Source organism: Sipha flava, unplaced genomic scaffold (assembly GCF_003268045.1).
Source record: "Sipha flava isolate LNK unplaced genomic scaffold, YSA_version1 284_pilon_pilon, whole genome shotgun sequence".
In the NCBI taxonomy this organism is placed as follows: Eukaryota; Metazoa; Arthropoda; class Insecta; order Hemiptera; family Aphididae; genus Sipha; species Sipha flava.
In genome coordinates this window covers 591,812-619,113 of record NW_020272951.1, presented here as the reverse complement: position 1 = coordinate 619,113, position 27,302 = coordinate 591,812, and the positions used below count along the sequence as shown (strand labels likewise).

The following is a 27,302-nucleotide window of genomic DNA, read 5'->3' as shown; positions in this document are numbered from 1 at the left end:
TTCCCTATTTATACTATCGTACGCCTGTTCATAGTTGACGAATATTATGTATAGGTCTTTGTCGAATTCATAATGTTTCTCCATTACTTGTCTCAAGATAAATATTTGATCAGTAGTTGACCTCCCTTTTCTAAATCCACATTGGTACCGTCCTAAAATCTCCTCAGCTTATGGAGCTATCTGTTCTAAGAGAATTATTGATAATACCTTATAGCATGTATCTAATAAAGAAATTCCTCTATAGTTTTTTGTGTCCAGTACGTCTCCTTTTTTAAACACAATTCCACTCTTCAGGAAGTATTTCTTTTTCCCAAATAAAATTGATCATTTTCCATATTTCGTTTTTCAGAGTTTCCCCACTGTTTTTTAATAATTCTGCTACTTCATTGCTTTCTCTTGGGGCCTTATTATTCTTAAGTTTATTTATACTCCAGTTGATTTCGAGTCTTGAAGGATTACTAATACATGGCTCTGCCGTGCTATATTGTATGTAAGTCGCATTAGATGGTCTGGAAGCTGTTTTATTAAGCAACACTTTATAGTAGTTTTTAAACTCTTCTGCTATATCCTTTTCATTTGTTAGTAAGTCTCCTATCTGATTTCTTATCATCCTAATTTGTTGTTTATATCCCTGTTTGATATCTTTACTATTGCTAAAGAATTTCTTGGAGTTGAATCTGTTATTTTTCATTTCTTCAATTTTTCTCTTTTCTTTTTGTCTTTTTTCTTTCCTGAGTGTTTTGTTAGTTTCTATTTTGCTCATTTTGTATAGTTTTAAATTTTCATCTGTTGGGTTTCTTAACGTTATTTCTCTCAATTTATTTCTTCTATCAAAAAATGTGGACGTCAACGAACTGAATCTCAAGATACAACATTTGTTACTAGGAGACTTGGTGTCATACAAATCTATAGATACAGTTTGCGATGTTACTGAAGCTGTAAATTATCCAACAGAGTTTTTAAACTCATTGGATTTACCAAGCATACCACCGCATAATTTACAATTGAAGGTTTGATCTCCGGTTATTTTGCTTCGTAATTTTACTCACTACGGTTGTACAACGGCACGCAATAAGTCGTCAAAAAGTTAATGAAAAATGTTATCGAAGCCATCATTTTAAATGGCAAATTCTGAGGTGAAAATATATTATTACCACGAATCCCTATTATACCCACAGATGTGCCAATACAATTTAAACGCCTTCAATTTCCAATTAGATTAGCATTTGCAATGACTATCAATAAGTCTCAAGGCCAAACGATGTCTATCTGTGGCTTAGATTTGAGCACATCATATTTTTCACACGGACAATTATACGTGGCGTGCTCTCGAACCATCTAGTTTGTGTTAGCGAAAGATGGGATAATAAAAAATATTGTACACTATATTGCATTAAGGGATAGATATTGTTTTTTACTAATATTGTCATAATTAGCGATATATATAATTTTAATTGATCAATTTTAATAAATTATTAAAAAAATAAATGTTTGATGTTTTTTCATTTTTATATTTCGTCACCGTTCATAGCACTCCATACCTCTTTCTTACATCCTTATCCTTTCCCACATCCTTACATGCCTATATTAAATTAGTTATTTTTTTCTAGCAAAATATTCTCTAGAAATAATTTATATGACAAAACAACGTATGCATTTTTATAACAGCTGTATATTTTTATTTAAATCATTAAAATTTGAAGTAAAAAAAGGAATCTATAATTGTATGCTTTAATAATATTTTTTAAACTATAAAAATACTTATATTAAAAGGTGGAAATTTGTTTAGTGCTTAAAGCGGCACAATGATTAAATCCGGTACTGCTAAACCTACATAGTTTCTATTTCTTTATTTTTTCATTGTGAAAATCTATAAAACATTTTCCTGTACATAGTGGAACTTGACTACTATTACAAATAAACGAAATACACGGCTCACTCGCTGCCTTTCGAAGACGTAGCCGAAAACATTAATTGTTTGTACAGGGTGGGGCACTAAAACGGCCGGTTTTCAAAGATAATTTTTTTCAATATATATATATTCTCAGTAGCAATTAAAGGGCCTCACCACCACGTCTTTTTTTAACAAAAACTACTGTTTCTAATTCCAACGCTACGTGTCGACAATTATCACGATTTTCATTCTGAAAAAATATACGGATTCTCCATAATACGTACAAGGGAACGATTGAGCCACATTTTTAATTTTTGTAAATTGAATTGCAATAAATATTGTTGAAAATTCAAAAAAAAAAAAAAAATACAGAATTTCAAATTTAAATATTTAATTACATAAATACAATTTTTAAAATGTGCCTCGATCAATCCCTCGTACATGTTGTGGAAAAAAAGAATGTTTTTTCAGGATGCAAATTAAGATAATCGTTGCGACGTATTGTTTGAATTAGAATCGTATGTTAGAGTAAAAAATAAACATTTTTTCGCGATCACAATATTATGCTCTGACATGTGTGTGTGAGAGCCCTCCGTATCGCTATCGTGCTGCGTCAAGATAATTAAGGTATGCACCGGTGGCGTATTTAGGGGGGGGATGATATGGGTGTTGGAACACCCCCCATCTACTGTATTTTATGGTATTTCACCAAATTGCAAACTTACTTATGGTATAATTTAAATAAACGTAAGTATATGTGAAATCATTATCATTAATATAATTTATATAAATACATGATATTTATTAATGTAATGGGCCGCTGCGATGGCCCAAAGTAGATTTTTTTGAAATTTTTTTTATCTATTTTTCTAAAATCTTGATTTATTCAATTTATTTATAGGACATTACCTTAAATGTAAAAATAAACACTGTAGTTGTATTTTTTGCAAAATTCTCATACGAATCGAGACGTCATATTGTTTTTGGGCTTGTTTCGTGTTTTTCACGTTCGAGTCGCCGACTAAAAAAAAAGTCGTGTGACACATCGATTCGTATGAGAACACTTCACGATAAACATTGGTGATAGTAGTTTGTTGTCAGTTAACAAACATAAGTAATTAAAACAGCTTTAACATTGTAAAAAAATCATAATTAAATATCGTAACCCGTTATCGTATGTTGCTCGGCGGTGAAGGGTAAAATAATATTATTACGTAACTTTAAGAGGACGCTACACAACCATTTTTGAAGTTTAAAAATATGTTTTGGGAGAAACACTCTCATTTGGGCTACAGTAATCGTACAAAAACCAAACTTTGCCAAGATAAAAATAGTAATATTATCCGTGTTTGTATGTGGGCTTTTTGGGATATCGTTGAAACTCTCGTGTATATACACATAGACTTCTATACTAACTTGATAAACTACTCACCGAATTTATCATTGAGAATGATGAAATCTGGCGGAAGTGCTCTTATCATACATTCACCACGTTTTCGGTCGGCAAAAAATATTAAATACTTGCTGATTACTATTCTTACTATTTCTTCAATAAGTAAAATTTAAATAAATGAGAAGACATAAAAGTTAAATATAATTAAGAGGAAAAAAAACAAATACTGTATTTTTCATGAAATAAACATTTTTAACATATTAGTTTAAAATTAAAACATAGAATACCTATCACGAATTATAAAATACAACTAATTTGGTTAATTGATGTCGTTTACTAACAATATTTGAAGTTTTTGCTTTAGAAACATGATGTAATTGTATTTATAAATATTTTTACAGATTACTATTACTTATTACTAAACATAATCTAAGATTTTGCAAAAAGAAATTATTGGAACACGTCATATTTTGTAGAATATTGAAATTATAACAATCATTCTTGGCTGAGATTATTATTTTTACAGATAAATCAGATAGAAGTAAAATAGTAGGTCAGTTTGATTAACAAATTCCCAATGTATTTATTGTAAATTTTATTTGTGTAAACATTCTTTTTCATTGACCTCTAAAGTGCCATGATATTTTTCATTGATTTCTACATGTTCTTCGATGATATTACCAACATCGGTTATCATAACTTCAAATTTTGCTTTTGCTTTATTAACATTCTCTTTTTTACCAATAATAGTTATATTTTCATTAGTGGAATATTTTTTAATATATAATATTAATATATAATATTTAATATTTTTAATATTGACTCCATTTGTTCCAATTAAATATTTGTGAAACTTCGGATTTACTTTTAAATTATACACATATTTATGAACTTCATCAACCATTGTCTGAATTTGTGTAATAACATTTTTAACATCATCTTCAGGTCCTTTGATAACTATAGTCTATAATTTAATTTTAGCTTTAAAATAACTGTTTACTATTTTTTTTTTATAGATTTTAGTATTTGGGAAATTTTCTTGAAAATTTACTTATTGAATTAGGGGAGGGGAAGCAGTTTCTTCTCTTGAAACAATCGTTTCCTGCTCAAAGAGAGAAACTGCCAGAGGCCAGGTTCGAATCGATGTCTAAGTGTATAACACGCATATAATAATTTATACAATTGGTTAAATTGTCATTTTAATTAGAAGTTTAATAAATAATTATATTCTTACATTATCTCCTTTAACAGTTGGTAAATTCAAAGTCATATTACTACCACAATCTTCTTTTATAGATTGAATGAATTTATTCCCAAGATTTACAATGGCATTTCTAACTTTAACATTTTCCAACACCATTTCCTTTATTATTATGTCTCCCTAAAAATACATGATTGATAAATTAATAATAAAATTGAAAAATAAATAATCTTTATAAAAAACTAACTATTTCATTTTGTATTTCTTTAATCATATCATAAGCGATTAAAACTTTTCTTTTATTTCCCATGACTTTAATAACATCACTATTGTCTCCTTCACGTGGTAAAAAAATTCTCGTATCAGTCTCTTCTCTAATCTAGAATATTAAATTATATAAATAACAATATTTCTAAAGGTCGAATCACAACAGTTAATTAATAATAATTACTTTTTTAATAAATACTGCTCTCTTTCCAGCACTAAGTTTATGAAATTGTTTAAAAATAGGAATTTCTAACACATATTTGGTTTCATCCAATACTTCAGCCAATTCAGCTAATGATTTAAATGCTTTACTTACATCATCGTTCAAACCTCGTATTTTAACTAAATTATTTCTAGCCTCGACTAAAATATCGAACCAAATATTATTTATTAACGGTCAAAGTGCAAAAAAAAAAACAAACATATTAATACCATTAATATTATAAATCACCTGGACTGGGGAATATAATTTGAACATTAAATATTTTCTGAAGTTCTCGAACTTTTTCACCCTTAAATCCAATTATCGCTCCGTGGTTGATGAATTGTTATTTCTTTTTCAATTTTACTTTTCAACTTAAATATAATTTATTTCAATTCCTAACAAAAATTTTAATTATTACAAAATTACGAAAGAAACTATTAGATGGAAATTTGTTAAAATACTCAATTTCGTTAATACATAATACTTGTAAATTTTTTTCTAAAAAAAAAAAACATATCAGAAATCTTTTAAAAACTTTTAAACCATTAATATTATAATTAAAAGTTCATTGGATTCGCATAGTTATATCAAAATTCAATATTAAAATCCTCATTAATTTATTTTTTACTATAAAAGTATAATAAAAATTATCGATATTTTAATTAAGAAATCGTGAAATTTTCAAATATTTATTAAATGATTTAATTTTAATTTAATTAATAAAATAAATAAACTAGTGCGGTCACGATTAACCACTTTAAAAATAGACATTATCTGTTTTGTCAATTTTTTTCCAACCTATTTACTCCAACCTTTTCGAAAATTAATTTACTTAAATGTGTTAAACTTAAATTCCGATTCATTAAAACATATTTTTGATACATACTTGAACTACTTTTTTCGTGGAATCCTTTGTTCCAGTTATATAAATTATGTCAGACGAATTTTTCATACACGGTATTTTAACACGTGCTCCTGTACGTTTTTCGATACTTTTAAGATTAAGTCCTTGTTTGCCCAATAACTTATTTCGATGTTCTTTTGGAAACTGTGCAGTAGTAGTTTTAATCTGAAATTTTAATGTTTGAATTAAAATTGCTAAAAAAAATATTTTTTTATTTAGTTATCCGTAAAAGCTATAAAATGACAAATGATTTATTAAACATATTTCATTATTATGCAAATTTATGTATTATAATATTAAAAAATAATAATAATAATAATAAATAATTCATAATTTGTACACAACAATATAATATATATATATATATATATATATATATATATATATATAATAAATATTATTTTTATCAGTTTATCTTATTAATTCCAACTTAATTAAAACTTATTTACTTAAGTTTGGTCGCATGCGATAATCTTTTGTTTTGCTCGTTCAACGTTAACTCTATTGCCGCTGATTAGTAAAGTCAGGTCCATAGCTTTTGAAATAAAAATCTCCATTCCTACATTATACTCTTTCTCAATTTTTATACATACTTCCTTACATTTTTCTTGCTCTAATTGACTATTCCTGTCCCAATTTCTGTCTTGGGCAGATATTGTAACTATCTACAAATTTTACAAAATAAAAATTAAGATATTATTTTATTTATATTCTAGATTTAAATCAACAAAAACCTTCTAAACTATTAATATTCATACAGAAAAATGTTATTTAAAATCATAATAATGATGTTCTTTAATATGTAAATTATCATTCTATAATTTTTATATTATTTTTTATTTTTTAACTTTCAACACAAAGTTATTATAGCTCAAAAATTAAATCATGTAAGTAAGATAACTAAGTATGCATTTCAACATTAATATACAATAATCATTATCATAAAATAATATTAGTAAAATATAATAATTTGAGATAATTATAAATTAAGAGTTAATTTTGATTGACCAATTAAAATTTACAGGTAACGGATAACATATCAAGTGGTTAAAGACGTGATTATTTAAATGAATAAGGTAGAAAAGAATTTGGGCTTAGGAGTAAGGTGATTGCGTAGAAGAGCTGTAATAATAAAAGAAGGGAAAATATTGGATTTATTAATGCCAGAAAACCTGAGATAAATTGGAAAACGGTATATCGTCCATAGGATTATTAGGTAATAGGATATTATTAGAACCAGTGATGGAGGCGCAAGAAGCTTTGGAAAGAGATTTGATAAGAGGAGACGTGAGTACAATATTTTTATTTTGATGATTACAAGTAAGTTGTTTTGTGACGTTTAAGAAGTAATTTATGTTTAGGACAACCTTTATAGTTGAAAGTATGATCACCTGCGCAAAAGCCGCACTTTTTGAACTGCCTTTCTCTTCGATGTAACTGTTCCAGGAGTGATTTCCCCTGCGTTAAACATAGCGTGAAGGATGAAGGGTCACCATTATTTCCGGTATGGTGATGGTAATAACTAACATTGTGACCGTAGCTATGTCATTTTAGACACTGAGGTGAATCACTATAAGTCTTATCGGATAATTCAACTTAAATTTTTGTGTGCAACATTGATGATTCATTAAGAATTTTTTTATCGTTTGTATTTGGATTAATTTCAACAAAGAACAGCGGAAGCGTATGGCCATTTCAAATGACATTCGTAATTCTTTTGCGGGAATCTAATTCCAGTTGGGTATCTGATATATATATAGTGACCTGATTTTTTTATATTGATGTTAAACAATAGATTCTTTGGTTTTATTATGAACGTCGCAGGAGGTGTCGAGTTTGATTTCTTTGTCCACTACGCTCGAAAAGACAGCGAAACGATTAGACGAAACTAATGGTTTAGTGTTTTTCCCCGTATGGATAGTAGAATTAGGTTATGATAGCAGCAACCGTTTGGGTTTGATAGTAAGTGGAGAGGGTATGTCGTACATTTTGAAAGTGAAGTCGCATAATTATAATACTGTGAACTGAACTAACTAACTTAACTTAAATAAACTAATAAAATAACTTAATTAAAATTGCGGTAACGGAACGGGCAAATTATAATCGTAATAATTATAAATTATAATTATAATATAAAAATCAAAAATGTATTTAAATATTAAGAAGTGCATGTACATTAAAAAAGAAGTCTGTACGAAAAAAAGCACATCGCTGTGTAAAATCCGACGTAGACTTTTACTGGACAAATTTAACAAAAACATATGTTTTGTACAGAACATTTTGGACTTCTTATGAGAGCGATCCTAACAGCAGTGATGTTTACGAATGCTTTTTTACGGGCTTATTTTTTAATGTTAAACCTGTGTCTTCAAAGTTGGTTATCCATATTTGAACAGCCTTGCCGATGGTACCGAATCATGGCGTTTAAGATTGAAATGAAGACGAAATGAACGCTGCGCAGCTACGTAACTATATTTTATTTGTATTATTATTATTATATAATTATTTTTGTATAATGATTTTATTGCATAAGCACGTTGTTCATCACTCCACTGTTCCATATTTACTAAATGGCATGCTGTCTTACAACTAATAATATTTAGAGAGAATTTTTATTTTAATAACTACTGAGAAAATTTTTTTGAAAATCGGTCGTTTCAGTGCCCCACACTGTATTTGTTCTGGGATATTATCGCTGGGCAGGCACTAGACCCTAACTTCAAGACACAGTATTTTTAGTGTTAATACAGTTCAGCAGTTTCCAGTATTTGAAACATTAAGAAAACCATATACGATTAGTATAATTTTTTTTACCTGTTAATTCTTATAAATAATATTTTACTCGTGTAAATGTGTACAGTGGTACCAGTGGCGTAATTGTGGGGGGCAAGGGGAAGCAAGTGCCCCCTGAAAATTTTGTGGAAGATAAATGTATAATTTTGCCCCCCCCCCCTCAGATAATCTAACAGTACAAACAGCACCTTTTATTAATGAACTCTTATGGGTATTATTTAACAATATGGTACCTAGTACCTACTACCTACAATTTATGTTAATCTAAACCACAAAATGAGTTAAAAGACTTATGTAAGATCAAACAATTAGATATACTGTATAAAATAAATACAATTAAAATATGTTTTAACTGGTGTGGGGGAGGGGTGTCAGAGTTTTGGTAATAATAAATATATTATATTGCCCCCCTAGATTTTTTCCCAGTTACGCCACTGAGTCGTACCGATTGTATACTTCAACTTATAATTATAATAAAAAAAAAAAAAACATAAAATATTACAAAACAATCATAACCAAATATGTTCGAAAGCCTTAAGCACAGTGTCTATAGTGCCTATGCGCTAATACGGCACTGTCGCTGGACATTATTATAACAATTGTATTGTTATTATCTGCGATTGCCATTTATTATTTTTATTTTCACATGAAGCGTCAATACATAGGATAACACAGTAGAATTAAAAAGAAAAACAAAAATAGAATACAGATTTTTTTTCTTTCTTTATATTGGCAGTGCCTAATATCTGCTTGTGATTAACTGGATCCAAATCACCTTCTCTTTCATACGAAACGATAGAAAATATCACTAATTAACAGTACTGCCGTTATTAAACCCTTATTAAACCGTTATTACCGTAATTATTTTGTTAAATTATTGTATCCATTATATTTAACTAGAGGATGTGTGACGATGATGAGTGATAACGGTGAATGACAGGTTGTGTAGTGTATTGGGATCAGTAATGTGCCGTGAGTAAATACCCAACGAGTAGGTAAATATTTTGGGAATTTACCTACAAGTATATTTACCTACCAAAAATTTGGGAAGATTACTTCAGGGTTTTGCAAAGTTTAAGTAATCTTTTAAAACTTTTTAAGAAAATTACTTTGTATTTTCCAACTATAGATTAATAATGGTGAAAAACTTTTTGCAGCTAAAAAAAGACCAAAAATCATAAGTCACAATTTTTTTTTATCAGCTTTTAAAGTTCAAATGTTTACGAAATATGTCAAAATCGTGAAAATTTGCAAGTAATTTAGTAAATAAAAATTCATAAAATTGTTATGATTTATATCCAAGGTTAAAAACTTTAACACAAGGTTTTCTAAAAGTTTTCCTTAAACTAGCTGTAAAAAAAAATCGAGCGTCTTTATAGGAAAAAAATTCCAATTATTTTTTACAAGGGTTTGAAGTTAAAATATATATAAAATTTGTCAAATTTATGAATATTCGCTAGTTACCTATTTTGTAGTTAAAAAATTATAAAATATTATAATAAAAGACCAATAACCATGGCGTAATGCCGTATGGATTATGGAAGTCCGAAGTATGCAACCAATCCTAAATCTTACTTGAAAAATAAATTACTTGTATCAAAAAAATATATATTTAGGTTATATAATATATCCTAGAGTTTAGACTGACAAATCATCTCCGTTCAGAATCGTTTTTTGTATAACTATCATTACATTCAAATTTAACACATCCATTATAGTAACCTACTCTACAGCAGAGCGAGATTTCGGTTATTTTATTTGTTTTAATCTGTTCAAACTTTCTATTTTCTACTGATAGGTATTAATATCGTTATTATATGTATTTTATAATTATAAATTTATTACTTATGAAGTAATGACAATTTGTAATTTAATTTTAAATAATATTATGTTCTTCATAATTTTGTTATTCATGTAGTAAAAAACTGATATTTTTGTTGTTGTTGTGAAATCTCAATAAAAAAGTAAAAGCTAAATAAAGTATTATATTAAAAAAAAAAAAAGACATCTGATTGTAATAATTATGTTTCAATAATATTTATGTTTCATAAAAATAATATTTGTATTTGATCATTTGTATTTACATTTTAATGAAACTTTAAAGCCTTTAATTTACTGCAATGGAAAATAAAGACTGAATGTTATGTTTATATACATTTTTTTTATAATTAAAGGTTTAGTTGGGTCAGTCACTATGTGTAGTTAAAAAAAAAATTATGTCAAACATAATTATTTTTATTAAATAAATTCAATTTTAAAATTGAAAGTTATTGGGTTAATTGTTAAATTATTAGATTTATTTCATTCCATGTTAAAAATGGTATTAGTATCAAAGTGAATAAAATTACAAAAACTTTAAAAATATAATTTATTTACTCTGATCATCAGTCTTGGAAAAACATGGAAAAGTCATGAAACAATCATAAAAAAGTATTGTGATCAGTGGCGTATATAGGGGGATGCCTAGTGGGCTACAGCCTCCCCCTGAAATGTATTAAAAAACTTAGAAATTATTTTAAATGTATGTTATATTTTAATGGTGCTTTATACTTATTTAGAATTTACGTCAAACGTCAAATCGTTTTGGAACATTCTGTAAATGAAATGTAGATAAGTACCTATTGTGTAATGTTAGTAATTCTTAGATAGCAGTGTTAATTTAACTCTATCCATGGTAGGCCCTCCCTCTATATACGCCAATGATTATGATATCTATGAATTGGCTTCAGCATTAAAAATAAATTTACTCAATTTACTGGATATTTACACATCACTAATTGCGATAGATAACTAGACTAATAAAATAGGTATATAAATACCTATTACGATGAACGATGTAATATAATATATATAATATAATACGGATATATTGACTTAGTGTATTTAAACACTGTGATATCGAGCGCTTACACAAAATTATTAAATTATTTTTCATAATTCATTATTTTAATACCTACTGCAGTAATCGTCGATCTTTTTCTTTACGTAGGCGCTATTTTATTTTCCTTGAAATACATACATAGTATATGTATATAGTTTATATATTAAATAGTTAGTATTTAATTTGTTAATAATTACGAAATTAAAAAAAATGTATTTATAATCAAAGTTATGAAGAAAAATGTTTTTATTTTTTGTCCCGTTTTGATTATAATAGAAGTATATATAGTCTCCTTAAGTTTGGTCTCGCTCTCATAGATCTTGAGTACAGACTACTATGATAGCAATCAGTTCTATTCGCAGCCATTATTCATTATTAGGACGCGGATTTTTATGTAATAAAAAAGCCAAAATATGTAAATATTTATGTTCTTATTTTTGCTAAAATATGTATTAAAAAACGGAAAATATTTAACAAAAAAAATCAATATTTTCCATTAATTTTTAATTATTAATTAATAATTATTCATTTAATCATCTTCATTGTTGTCTTCTTTGGAACAATTGGATAAGACGTACATTTAAAGATTTTCAAATTTTGATGTACGGCGGTTAGATTTCAAAGTCAACTCGTAGCGGCTGAAGCTGCATTAAACGTCAATCGAGGTTAATGGGGCATATTTCATACCACACATATCGAATGGTGTTACTTCAATATAATTTGACATATTTTCATTTATATTAATAAGATTATATCTAATAATTTAAATTTTTTTGTGAACCAACGTAGTACGTTACCCAGTACGTAGTTTAATTAATTTTTATTATAACTCCGGGTTCCTCTTGAACTTAATTTCATTGAATTTCTGCATTTTCCACTATCGCGAGACTTTCAATTATTGTTAGATTCAATGATTATAATATTTTATTATTTTAACCAAGAAAAAAATTTTTTTGGAAATATATGCTTAATTATTTTGCAAGTTATTAATTTACATAATATCAAAAGTAATAGCAATTGTAGTATCTGAATTTTGAAAAATCTTCTTTTATTTAATTCCAATATAATAATTGTAAATTAAATAAAAACTGTATTTAAATGGTATGAAAATGTGAAATATTTACAATATATGTAAAAATATGTAAAATAAAAAAGGTCTCATATTATTCAGGGTGTTATGAAACGTGCTTATTTATAATTAGAATTGAGAAATTCACATTCAATAAATATATCTAATTACATAAAAATCCGTTCCCTATTCATTATTATTTGGTACAACATGGTTTTTAAAATTTTCTTTTGTTTAAATAAATATTTTAAAAACACGTTCTATATTCTTTATTGGCATTTGTTATTGAACTAGATAACCAATCCGATAAGTCCCGTTAGTTGATAAAACTTGATTGTTATTCCAACAGAAAAGATAATATTATTTGATGAAAAACTAATTTATCTTAATGTTATATAACATTATTCTTCAAATACCGTTGATTAGTAGGTAACTCTTCTCTTAAAAGTATTCCATACATTTATACAACTGAATCTATGTACTTTTAACTTATTTTTTTTTATAAATTTATAATTGGCGTAAGACTTAATAATATGGCTATCAACTGTATTAACAATGTAAATAATGATGTTGAAGTGATTGATTTAACTAGTAATGAAGATATTCAAGTAACCACTCCAAAACATGCATTTGATAATTTATTCAATGAAGACAGTCCGTAAGTTTTTTTTTTATAAAATAATACAAAATTGTAAAGTTTTATCTTACTAGCTTTTTATAATTGGTTGTAAATATTTTATTAAATATATATAATACTAGGTGTTAGTTTGTGTAAAATATTTATTAAACAGGTTGATATTTTTACTTAGAAAAGGTACTCGAATTTCTTAAGTACCTCAACATTTTATATAAAAAACTTCAAGTGCATATATTAATAAATAATAATACATAACTAAGTGAAAAAAGTATAATAGTTTTTACTTGAATATTTTATACTCTTTTAACATTAATATGTTTGTAAATTAATATTTAATTTTAATATATTAATACATTAATATGTTTTTTTATGTTAATAATGTTTGTCATTATTAACAATACGAGTTGAATATATTTTTTTTACATTCCCTACAGGAATAGAGTTACAGAAGGTACTGTAACTGCACTTGTTGATAAACATCCAGAAACATATGAAGATCTCAATAATCAATTGGTTCGTTTATTCGAGTGTCCAGTATGTTTTGAACATATTTTCCCTCCTATTTTTCAGTGTTTAATTGGACATTTGATTTGTAATAAATGTACTCTACAATGTGAAAGCTGTCCTTCGTGTAGAAATCCATTTAGTTCAAATAATAATTTATTCATGGAGAAAGTATGTAAAACATTTTTAAAGTTAGTGTATTATTTTTAAATAAGGCTTTGCAATTTTTTCAAGGTTGGATTTTTAATAAAATTTCCCTGTACAAATAAAACATATGGATGTAAGGAGCAATTATATTTGAATCAAAAATTAATACATGAAAGTCAATGTTATTTTATATCATTCCAATGTTTTTTTATTAATTGTCAGTGGCAAGGAATGTATTTTGAAATGAAAAAACATATGAATAATATTCATAGCAGTCACATTTTAAAAGGTTCAAGACAGGTGCGGTATTATAAATCATTATTGGAGAACAAACATGTTTATTATTATTTATTTTTTGATTTTTAATTTATTTTGCTTTTATCATAGACATTAAACCAATGAAATTATACATTTATTTACAGATATTGTTATATTGTTGTTATATTTTAATTATTAATTATTAATTATTTTCTTATTCTTTTATATTTTCTAGTTGTTTGATATCTTGTTGGACAAATATTATGCTCCAAATAATTGGTTCTTAATTAATCACAATGAATTCTTTGCAATTACTTTTCATTCAAATAGATACCTGCAAATGTAAGCTTCTTTTATTTTTATACTCTTGATTCCTCACATCCTCAAAACCAATATTTTTTTTTTACTACTGATTCTAATTTCTCTAACTTATCGAAAATTAAAGAACTTACTCAATATATTTTCAAACATCTTTATAAAATGACTTGTACTATTAATTATTAATTTATTCTCTCCAATATAATATATTATCAACTATGTTCTACTCCTAAAATATATGTGTATAATATAATAAGTATGATCACTTTAAATTTTCTTTATGTTTACTATTATCACAATATATAATATTTGAACTTCATCCTGTAATTTTATAAATAAATAAAGATAAATATTTTGAATACTTAATCTTAATGATTTATTGTTATTGTAGACAAGTGAATTTTATTGGACCCATAGATAAATCAAAACAATTTAAATTTTCAATTACATTGATTCAACATATTGCTCAAAATGTATCAAAAAAGTTAGTGTACCAGAAACCAATACTTCCTTATACACAAATTAAAGAGATATCCTACCATAACGGTTTAATAGAAAATGTATTTTCTTTACCATGTGAGGTAATTGAGCCATTCATAAGAAAAAACCCTCGTCGTTTACCAATTATATTAAGAGTTCATACTGTTTCAAGTTAATAAGCACTTTTATAACAATTTTTGTTATTTTTTTTTTCATAATAAATACTTATTATACTATGTCATCACATAAATAAAAATTATAATATCTAAATATATTTTGTGTATAAAATTAGATATTATAGTACGAATGTGTTTGATTAGTTTTAAAGATAACTACTTAGATTTATAAAACTGATGCGAGTAAAGTTTGTGTATTAGTAAGTCTGTATGTTATGTATTATGATTTTTTTATGATTGTAATTTTAAATATTGAAGTAGTATATAAGACTTAATTATTAATACCTAGAATTCTAAGTACTTTTTTAAACCAAGAAAAATGTAAAACATGAATACAATAATAAAACAAATAATGTATGAAATAATAATAAATCTGAATTATTAATTTAAGTAATTTATATATATATAATTTTTTTGTATTATGTAATAAATACATAGGGTTAGAAGGAAGTTTCCAAAACTGGTTTAAATTCCGCAAAACTTTTATTCTGTATTATACCAGATTAATATTATTTTTCTTCTTATATATTATTTTTCTTGTTGAATATTGTAATGTCATCGAAATAATTAAAGATTTTAAAACGTTCATTGAAACAATATGTACATATTATACAACAATACATTTCATGTAAGTAAAAAAATAAAATAATAAAATATAGAAATATAATTTGCTAAGAAAATTAGGAAGACGAGATTCAAGGAATTAAATATTAATACAGATTACAGATACGGTACAGGCTGTATAGGCTGTGCATACACATATGACCATTAGGTATGCATTATATATATAGTCCATGTAGTGAATGTTTATTGTGAGACATAATTTATGATTCATAAGTAATAACTATTTTCTAATAATTAATAAACACAAATTACTCTAAAATAGCTCTAATAACTAATAAGTGATTTTCTGTAGGTTATAAAAAGACAATGAGGGATATTACTCCTAATCACCCTCTCCCTAGGTACACTACTGTCAGATGCTAATCCCGACATATTTTATGAGAAGGATAACCTACATATAGGAAGTTCCGTATACTTTAGTTTCGTTATTTATAAACTTGTAAATTAAATATAAAATAGACTATAAATATTACTTTAGTTATATATTTTTGGGCGCACCTACGTACACACATGGATTGGGCAAGAAAATTATTCTAACATTTTCTAATATTTAGCGTTCAGCCATATAAAATAATCATAACATCTAGTAGTACTGGATTTCTCTATGGAAATATTCCATTATAATTAAAAATGTTGATAAAATAAATAAATAAATAAAATAAAAATATAATATAATAATTAATTATTAGGTAAATAAATTAGATACTGGACTAGTATCTAGGAATAGTCCTAGACCAAATTTTCAAAACGCGGTTTTTCCCCTTTACATAAATTACTTATACCTAATATAATTTTAAATACTGATAAAATCAAACTATATAAAGCTCATTATTAACATCGTTATAATAATAGTTAATTAGCAGTTAGACCAAAATAAGTTTCCGAATAACTAACACATTTTTTTTAATTAAAATTAAAAACGCATAAAATATAAATATGAAAGATGTGCACGGAAATGATTTCGATTATTTACGTGCAAATATCGTTTGTAGCCTTCTACCGGTGATCTTGACTTCCTGGCGTAATAATTTTATCAAATATTTTAACGTTGTCTCGATTATATCATTTGATGATGCATACCGATTTCGTCGCTATTGTTTTTATGCCATTTTATAAAACCATGCGGTTTCATTGATTATATTTCACCGCAAATTGCGGGTAATGCATCCATTGCTACACAAGTCGAATTGGAAATGCTAATAATGAGTAGAGATGCCAAGTATTCATAGCACTGCCATTAAATACGCCAATGCTATTAACTTGTGGTCATTGTTTCAATGATCCACGTTGTATAAGTGCAATACACATGTACATCTATAATGAATAATGAAGGTTTATTTACCGTATTGTGATGGTGAGTTTTTCCTCTACATTGACACATACCCTGAAGTTTAATTGGCCAGTTATGTTGTTTCTTAATCCTCCAAGAATGTAGTCGAATGTTTCAATATTCTTACAATAGTATTCCCTGAACTTAACCTGGTAATTTTGCATAGGTACGGAAGTTGTAAAAAATTCTCCTCTTGATCGATCTTAATTGAGTTGATGGACCCATGTATTTTTTTCTGTCTATTTAGTAGGACATTGTTTTCCAGCAAAAAACAACACAAAAAATCAGAATTATGCATTTCGCTATAACGTTTTTACTGCAATAGCTTCTACTGCAAATTGCAGTAGAACGATTTGACAGTATACAGTTAAACGGATCACGTCGAAACCATTGTAGACTTTTACGTCTGACGTCATCGGATACTGATAAACGGATAACGTCGGATCGGATCGGATGGGGAGAAATACGGATGTAATGTAGGGGCACCCTTAGTGACAACTGAATATCTGGTACTTCATTAACATTTATAAACTTTGCCTTGCAAATGGTAAATTGATTTCTACTGTAATAATGTTGCAGTTTACCTTTGGTTGTACCTAATTTATAATTTTCTTTCTTGGTGGGTCACATGAAACATGAAACAAAACTACTGTCCAAATTTTATACTCATAGCTTCAGCGGTCCCGGCTAGGTGATGATGAATCACTCTGGACAAGTATTTTATACATAGATACAGATATTTCAAAGAAAATACTAAGAAATATATATGGACTGGTTTACAATGACAACCTAGGAATTTATGAAAAAAGATACAATGAAGAGCTGACCTTTATGAAAAACCAAATATACTCACATATATAAGATGTAAACGTCTAGAGTGGCTGTGACATGTGTGGAGAGCCGATGGAGATTTTTTAAAAAATGTTTTGATAGGTAAAATAAATAAAAAAACGTCCACTTGGAAGACCAAGAACAAGATGGAAAAACACAGTAGAAAAGGATATGAAACCGACAGAAGCGAATGCAATGTTAGACTAGACTTTGGACAGAGAAAAATGGAGAATATTACTAGTGGCAGCGCAGGTCCTTAATGGACCGTTAAGCTGTTGATGATGATGATTTATTTATAAATTCACCATACAGAATATACAGGTTGTTCCAAAATGATTCATCCGATTACGAACTGATATAATTCGGCAACGGTTAATCGCAGGTTAATGACCAATGTATTAATGGAAAGATTAGATAACTAAGTTTATTTTAAGTTATCTAGTTGTTAAATTTGGCACCGTAATCGTTAGTGACGTAACTTAATTAGTTGTTATCGAAATGTTGACCGAGCAACAAAAGGCGTTTTGTGTGCTCCGCTTTGAGAAGTGCGAGTCTGTTATTACCGTGCAGCGTGATTTTCGTCGAAAGTTTAACATTGAACCTCCAACAACCCAGAGTATTCGAAGATGGCATAAAACATTCCAAGAAACTGGTTGCTTATGTAAAGGGAAGTCATCAGGTAGACCAAGAACTTCGGATGAAAATGTTGAACAAATTCAAGAAAGTTTTGTAAGAAGTCTACAGAAATCAGATGGAGATGATTTCATTTTACAACAAGATGGAGCACCACCACATTGATCCTTAGAAGTACGCATATTTCTTAACGATCAGCTACCACAGAAATGGATCGGTCGCTGTAGTGCTAATGACGCTACATTTTGTCCATGGCCCCGTTCGCCGGATCTTACAATCTGTGATTTTTTTTCTCTGGGGTTACATAAAAAGCATTGTTTATGTACCTCCCCTTCCAAAAGATCTTGACGAATTGAAAAGTCGCATTACAGACGCCATCAACTTGGTTACAGTTGACATGCTTCAACAGGTTTATGAGGAATTTGAATGTCGCTTAGATGTGTGTCGTGCAAGTAAGGGGGGTCACATTGAACATTTATAAGCATTGTACCTAAAACTTAAAATAATCCATTAAAATGTAAAATTAATTCTAACATGATTAATCAAATTTTTCAATAAATATGATCTTTTTAAATCGGATGAATCATTTTGGAACACCCTGTAGATACTAATATAATAAATGTTATTTATAACACATTACTAGCGTTCAATTTATTTTTTGTTATAATAATTGTTTTAATTTGTTTTAATTGTTATAAATAATGAAAAATGCATTTTTTAATTAATTTAAGTAACTCTTTTATTTATTTATAACAAACTAAACATTACAATTCATTAAATTTAGGATATTGTTAACTATTGATTTAATCAATAGTAAAAAAATTGCGAGTGGGGTAAATAAATGTCTAAATTAATTATTGTTTTAGGTCATTGAGTTTATACATGGGCTGCTTAGAAATGGAAATTTCGGTGGGCCGCTTTATACCAATTCAGCCCTGGTGATACTGTGGATAACTACATATATATAAAAATTACTTAAGGACTAAAGTATTTAAATTGATGAACATTTCTTCTTTTTTTTTTTCTTCAATTCATATTTCACACAATAGTATTAAAAACATGCACTCAGGAAATATAGCGTTCAAATACCAAAAATGACATAATACATTTTTCCAAGATAATCTTTGTTATGCTGTAAAGATGTTGTAAACATTTTGTTTTACACATAATTAGTGAAAACCTATATGTTGGATACGTTTTTATGGAAATATACGATATTGAACAATAGAACATTGTTATAAAGATACATTTTAGTAAAATTACGTTTTCTGGATTGTTGAAATTAATGGGTTATATTTTCTATTAATAGTCCCTTACTTATCCGACATTTTAGTAAAATTACGTTTTCTGGATTGTTGAAATTAATGGGTTATATTTTCTATTAATAGTCCCTTACTTATCCGACGAATGTATATTATACAAAAAATATTATTTGTTCTCGTAGAAGTTTCTCGTAGAAGTTTCAAAAACACGACCTAACTTTCCCTGGGGAATATCATGTGTGTTTATTATTATTACCTTAATTTATTACAACGCAGATGACTGATTAAATTCATGTGTGTGTGTGTTCGATATTAACCTTATAAAATTATTTCACAACCATGTCGTTCCAAGGCACTACTATAGTCAATTTTGGCATTGATAACTGTTCTATCGTTTTGATCATCGAGCATAGTGTGAAAATACCGGTGAGATTGTTTAAATGATAATTAGATAGGAAAAAGTCGAGGAAAAAAAAGTCATCGACCACCAATCGACATCGGTATTGAATATTAACCTAACCGCGATATGAACACGACGCGGTCGCGCAACATTTCAAATAACATTATAAGCTGGTCTCGAAAGTGATTGCCGTCGAGTTGGTGGTCCGGCCGGAGGCGCGCTGCACGTTGTTGTTGCCCCGGTCGTCGACGGAAAGCTCGAACAGTGGGTACCTGAGCGCTTCCTCGTACGTGGGCGGATACGCGTACGGACCGGACTCGATGTAACGGACCAGGTTGGCGGGCACGTAGTCCGGCGAACACGTGCGGAATACGGTCATCGTCTGTGGCGTCTCGTACACGTCGAACGACGACGGGCAGTCGATGACGTACGCGGGCGGCGCCGGGTCCAACAGCATCGCTTCCGAGTAGCTGGGTATCATGCGCACGTGTCCGAACAGCTTGGTGATCTGCAAGCACGCGCGCACGAATAAGAGTCACGGACGGTTTGAACGACGTTTACGCATCCTACCGGGGTGGTTCTCGAGAACAATTAAAAACCACCCGGTTCCTGTGCAGAGAAAATCGTTTTCGCTCCGTTCGATTAACTTTGCAAACGTTAAAACTAAAAACATCCAATCGTTACATTTGTTCATTGATTAACTTGTTCCTATACCAAATTCTATGCAAATCTATGTAACGAAAATGTGACTAAAAAAAAAAAAAAAAAAATCCAATGTTAAGCTTCAAAATTTTCACCCCAAATTGTTTGAATCAGATTCATAATTAGGTATAGAATATGCTCATAAATCGCATTTGGACTGAGAGCCAACGAACGACACTCTACGTACAGATAAAACCGTTTGAAACGTTTAAAAATCATCTATAACAACATGCATATTATTGTATTATGACATAAACTGTGAATGTTATGAATTGACGGTTCTGGCTAAAAATGTTGTAAAAATGTTCTTGCGAAAATCATCATTAATTATTAATTTATAGGACGTGTGAAATATTCAATCGGCAATTCGCGGTACATACACATGAGTATTAAATATAAATTTATATTTATTTGTTTTTAAATTTTCATGTATCTTAATTATATTGGGGATATGATGGGTCCTTCAGAGAAAACCATCTTCTAGTTTATGTGGGTATCTTACTCGGTACTATTTTCACAGTTATAACTTTCAATACGTTCGATTTGTTTTCAATACTAAAATAATGCATTTTTTCCAATTCAATTTTCAAGTGAAATACATTTCTAAATTAATGTTGTACTGTAGTGGGGGTGTTATAAATAGTACCTTTTCCCGCTTACCAATTAATTGACAACAGTAGGAATTATAAAATACGCAATAATTTTAATAATTTAACTATTCAAATATATTATTAAAATACCCAGGCACATAACTAATGTTGGTAACGACTTTTATTATTCATCTGTAGCCACCGAGGTAACACAATTTAAAGTATTTGATTTCACACACATTTATACATGGTTATAATTTATCGAGTAAGTATAATGTTAAAAAAAAAATTAAAGTATATACCGTATAATGTGCGTACGATGTATTATAATTGACATAAACCCTGTAGGGCCACGACAATAACAAGAATGAACATATCCAGTAAGTCGTGGTATTTATGAACCGTGGAAATCGACCAGCACATATATAGTCTTCGAACTCGACGCCGGCCAGGTCCAAACCTTCTTTTTTTTCTATATGATCGTCTACGGGTTCATGCGCCGAAAAGAATTCACCGCGAATGTTTTCAAATTCTTCAGCGTGTCGTGGTCTAGCAAAAGCGAATCCTACGTTGTGAAAGGTTATCGAGTTATATTACTTGTTTGGTATTGAAACATTATCAAATTATCCATTAATCATAACAATTTTTTTTTAACTATTAAAATAAAAAATGCTTTTGAGTTAACATATGACTTATAAGTACTGAAATTTCGAATGAATGATATTTATAGTTAAACTAGAAAAAAGAGTATTTATTTTATTTTTTTTACATATTTTTTTTAGTAACTTTAATATAACGTTTTTAAATTATTTTAAGCGAGTTTTTTTGTAGTATAATCATGCTCGATATGACGTTTCATGTAAATGTTTCATGCGTACCTTTGCTAAATTCAATTTTGACCAACGGACTTTTTTGACAAAATACAAGATAATCAGATATATCTGTGTAACCGAAATTTCGATGGTCAAATGAAACTCGGGTCACTTGCATATTTACCCTTGTCATTTGTCTTGAATTTCGTCTCGGGGACTTTTGTTCTACGAAATGGTAACAAGATGCTTGCCACCTAAAATCAAAAAAATGTTTGATTTTTTTAAAAAAACAAATAATTGTAATCAATATTATAATATTTTTATATACGTACCAAACATGAGGCTCAGCTCTTTTAAGTCGTACAATATATTCAGAAACTGCTGAGATTGGCATGAGATCTGTTTCTGCCAGATCCCATACAATCTCGCTATATCGACATTCTACAATATAAAATATGTACAAAAATAGGCATCCTAGAATGCAATAAATGTATTCAAGCCAATTATTTTTTGATAGACCCACCTAAAAATGTATCATAATAATTTTAGAATGTATATTTAAATTGTTAGTAAAAACAATGTATAAATACCCTCAATGAATTTAACTACCTAAAGATTTTACATTAATTTGTGTAAAATATAATAATTTTTGTCATTTAAATGATAAACTTCATATATTTATTTTAAGCTTTAAATAAAAACATATTATTTATGCTATTTTTGTGCATACGTAAGGATGTCCTTAAGTATTTTGTGACTTGTTAGATGTACTTATGATATTTACGTACATTTGACGGATCTCGAAGTACTCCAAGTATAAATATGATAATGACCATAGTCAGAACAAAACATTTCCACGTTTCTCTCCATTGAAATGCTTCTCTTAGTTTTGTATCTTGTACATATTGCTGAAAATACAAAATTATAATTTTAAATGAATAATACATTCATTTTAATTTGGAATAAAAATAGTGGTAAGGTGGTAAAGTATTTTAAGGGCTGGGGGAAAAAAGGGGTGGAAACTCTAACTATAATTTTTGAATGAACTGGTTTGTGATAAGCAGGGAACGGACTTTGATGCAAAATACATTTTTTAGTGGGTAGAATAGGGCAATGCTTTCTAAGTGTATAATTCGATTCATACATCAGAGAATTTAATAATGAAACTTTTATTTTGCATTTTTTAAACTTTTTCTGTTTTTAAAGCATTTTTGACATTTTCAAAGCATTTTTCCATTTTTAGGTCATTTTTCATATATATTTGTTGCTTGGAATTATAAAATTTTAGTTATTTTTACGAAGATCGGCTGATTTGTATCTATCTATACGGCTATACGTAATTCCCATCAAATAATCTCGATAACGTTACGATACGCGATATTAAACTAATTGGTGTCCGATTATTAGTAGGTACTAATAGAGTCGTTAGTCGTTAGTCGTATTCACTATCATAATTCGAATAAGTGTGAAAGATGCCGAAAATGAATCCGTCCGACCGTTGTCGTTTGCGTGCGTATGTACGAGAATTCGGTGAAAACAATTAATAATTATTAATTAACATAAAACATTTTTCAGGCTAAAAAAGAAGATAAGCGAGAAGACAAAAAAGTTTTTTTTATTGTATATATTTAAATATTTTTTTTATAAGATAAATTTTTTATAATGATGAATTTTTTATAAATTTTAAGTTTTAATAATATTATACTCACACAAAACTGTTTAAAATTTTGTTTTTATCGAATTTAATAACATTTTTAATGTTTTTAGTACATTTTTTTGATATTAAAACATTTTTTTAAGGCATAAGGTCGTATTTTTTAAGGACATTTTTCTTAATTTTTAAGACATTAAAGTCCGTTCCCTGGTGATAAGGCTTCTCATTAGGTGGTAAGATATTTCAAGTGACTTAAAATCATACTGCGGGGAGCAGTCTTTCAAGTTATTTTACCCAAATACTTTTTTAGATTTAAGTATTATTTATATTTATCTGTAACAAATGCTTAAAGTAAATATTATACAAAAACACGTATAGATGATTTAATAAAAATTTTATATTTAGTCTTATACTTCAGTTCTGAACGGTCATTAGTAGGGCCCGGAATTATATGCACTAAAAATGTACAAAATATGCAAAACTATGTGAAAATATGCTAACAAAAATGCAAGTATATTATTTATTAAATTTATTTAATTTTAAAATGTATACAATTCATTAAATAATTAACATTCAACAAAAAATATACTTTAAATTATATCAACTGTATTTTGTATATATTATTAAACTGTGTGGAACTGTATGTTGTATTGAAATTAAATTGTATTTTGAATACTCACTCATCCAAACAAAAAGTCACAAACGAAAATCAATTTAAATAAATCAAGTGGATTTTTATAATTTTTTTTAAAGGTACCTGGAGAATTACTATCGTATTGGTACTTTTAGCAAACTTTATCTTATCTTATTATAACACAAAAATCAAATTATATAACTGCATGATTCACTAAATTTACGATGGACATGCGCCAAGTAATAAATAATAATATTAATAACTTCCTAATATTTTTTTCTATATATGCATTATATTTCAGAAAAATGCTAGAATATGCATAATAATTTGAAATGTTCCAAATATGCAAAAATATGCCAAATTTAATTTCGCATACCAACACATTAGATTAAGATTTAAATTTCTGTCTTACCTAGCTACTTTTTAGTTTAATATATAAAAATATGCAAGTGCATACAATTCCGGGCTCTAGTCATTAGTGATTTTTTTGTGTTTACATCAATATTATACATCATACATCAAAAGTCATATTATTCACACTTACAACAATTGAGAAATATTATACAAGTTGTAGAATTTTTTATTTTAAATTTCGCTTCAAGTATAAACATTCCATGTATTTTTTATTTAATAAAATAAGTAAATGCTGTTTGAAATTTACCAAATCCACTAAAATATACTTATATTTATTTATAACTCGTTTGTATAAAGAAAAAACACATATATTTAACTTCAGATAACCTATGTTATGTGTTCTATAAAAGATTAATAAGTGTAACATTATTGACTTCAGTTGATCTTGAATTAGAAAAACTTTTTTTAGATAAAATTATCTGTGGAAAAAAATGTAATTTACTATAATTTATTAATTTTTAGAAAACTGAAGTTAAAAATAACAAATGTTACAGTTCAGAATATTTAAAAGTTTCATTAGAAAAAAAAAAGTTTTAATAACAACAATATAATAAGTACTGTAATAATACTATAATAATATCTAAAATAATACTTATTTTTTAATTTCACTCGTGATAAATTAAAAATTTAATGTTAAAGGAACGATGTAAACACGTACTTATATAACATGTACATAACGTGGAAACTTTCCCGGCACCTGTTCATTGCATAAAAAATAAATCAATATTTAATTTATTGGCGCTGCGAGATTTTCCCCCTTTTTTCGCACTATTTCCTGGCAGAAGGGTGACAATTCGCAAACTACCTCGTATATTTAATGTAATTTGCATTCACAACCTTTGGTGGTCTGTACAGAGACGTTTAAATTAGTGTGGGTTAGCTTTTACAGTTAAGCTGGTAAACATTTTCGAAAATATTTTTATACAATAACTACTCACCGAGCTTATGCGACGTTGTTCGGGTATAAATGGCATTATACCCTAACTGCAGATCAGCAAGATCACCTAGCGGACAGACACTCTCCGTTAATGTCCGCGTACATGTCGCCGTTGTAGATGATAGTAATTCGATTATTTATTGTTACGTGTATTCGAACCTAATCAAATGATATATTCGCACATTTATTATTTTTCATACAGTCGGCTGTAAGATCGTAGACGAGTAAGACGCGAATCAAAACAAATACTCTATAAATGTATAGTATAATGTTTTGTGTGATACTGTTAACAGCAGCGAGACTGATTGATATTGCGTCGGGTGTACGATGTGCGAGCGAATAGTTGCATCGCACCACAATATTGCGCGTAAGCTACACGAAGGGTGGTAGACGCGCAAACATTATGCAACGGATCGTGCGTGCTTCCTCCTGGAATACGCTTACGACCACGCCCTTGTCACCGTCTCGTTTCTCGTTTTTATCGACGAACATAATGTGGAAAATTGTTCGTTTAGATTTGGTTATTATACACGCGGTAGGCACCCAACTGTTCGAATATATATTGGAGATTAAAATAATGTTTTTTTTTCGCGTTGAACTATATAAATTTGGTATAATTCGACACTAAATATATACCTAATTAAAATAATATAAATACATTTTTTATTATTTGTATTATTTTATTTTATAAGTATATTGCTTCTTTTTCATGTATATATATATATTTTATTATGCTTATGTATATCTATCAAATATTGAATTTTACCCACAATCTTGTAAAGTATTTGATTATATAAACTTAAATAGTTTATTATTTTTCAATACAATTGAAAAATTGATTCAGAAATTAAAATAAATTTAACTGCTATTTAATTATTTTATTTTTTAAAATTTAAATATTTATTTTTTAAATTCTTGGTGTAGAAGAAATTGGTTTCTCTGAAAAAAGTTTAATGAAATTGAAAGTTGTTATAATATCTTTATTTATATTCTTTCTTTGATCATTTATGGTAGACTAAAATATTTATGCTTATTATCATAATGGAGTTAGGCAATGGTTGTCAATTGATTATATGACAAAAATATCAACTAGGTACCTATTTATTTTTATATAATCTAATTTGTATTGTTCATTCTAAAATAATTCTATGATTGATGAATATTATTTTTGGCAGTAAAAGTAAATATTTTTGCCTTTTGGATTACCTCAAACTTTCAATTCTGTAGTAAAAAAATAGGTAGAATTTAAGTAAGATTTATTAAACATTTTAGAAGTTACATTTATAAGAGTATGCTGTCTTTTAAAATCATAATAAATACAAATGTTTTACACAATAAAACCGCTTCAAGTC

At 27.9% G+C, this 27,302-nt stretch overlaps 2 protein-coding genes across 5 annotated transcripts; one reads left to right on the top strand and one right to left on the bottom strand.

Moving 5' to 3' along the window:
* The first annotated feature begins 14,121 nt into the window (after positions 1 to 14,121).
* Positions 14,122 to 15,186, top strand: LOC112685634. Its single transcript, XM_025557572.1, has 3 exons — positions 14,122 to 14,195; positions 14,389 to 14,495; positions 14,863 to 15,186. The coding sequence occupies exons 1-3, from the start codon at positions 14,127 to 14,129 to the stop codon at positions 15,125 to 15,127; spliced, it is 441 nt and encodes a 146-aa protein (XP_025413357.1). The 5' UTR covers positions 14,122 to 14,126; the 3' UTR covers positions 15,128 to 15,186.
* Positions 15,187 to 19,909: 4,723 nt separating this feature from the next.
* Positions 19,910 to 26,384, bottom strand: LOC112685631 (transmembrane protein 151B-like). Of its 4 annotated transcripts, none has more exons than XM_025557568.1 (7): positions 25,952 to 26,377; positions 25,672 to 25,860; positions 23,100 to 23,219; positions 22,644 to 22,834; positions 22,378 to 22,565; positions 21,802 to 22,064; positions 19,910 to 20,715 (listed from the first exon to the last, which is right to left on the bottom strand). In XM_025557568.1, exons 3-7 carry the CDS (start codon positions 23,145 to 23,147, stop codon positions 20,371 to 20,373), a joined length of 1,035 nt encoding a protein of 344 aa, XP_025413353.1. In that variant the 5' UTR covers positions 23,148 to 23,219; positions 25,672 to 25,860; positions 25,952 to 26,377; the 3' UTR covers positions 19,910 to 20,370. The 4 variants fall into 4 exon arrangements, 3 of the variants coding, with proteins under 3 accessions (XP_025413353.1, XP_025413352.1, XP_025413354.1); XR_003148821.1 differs by lacking the exon at positions 25,672 to 25,860 and adding an exon at positions 20,778 to 20,870 and having other exon boundaries at positions 20,625 to 20,715; positions 25,952 to 26,381; XM_025557567.1 differs by lacking the exon at positions 25,672 to 25,860.
* Between the last annotated feature and the right edge of the window lie 918 nt (positions 26,385 to 27,302).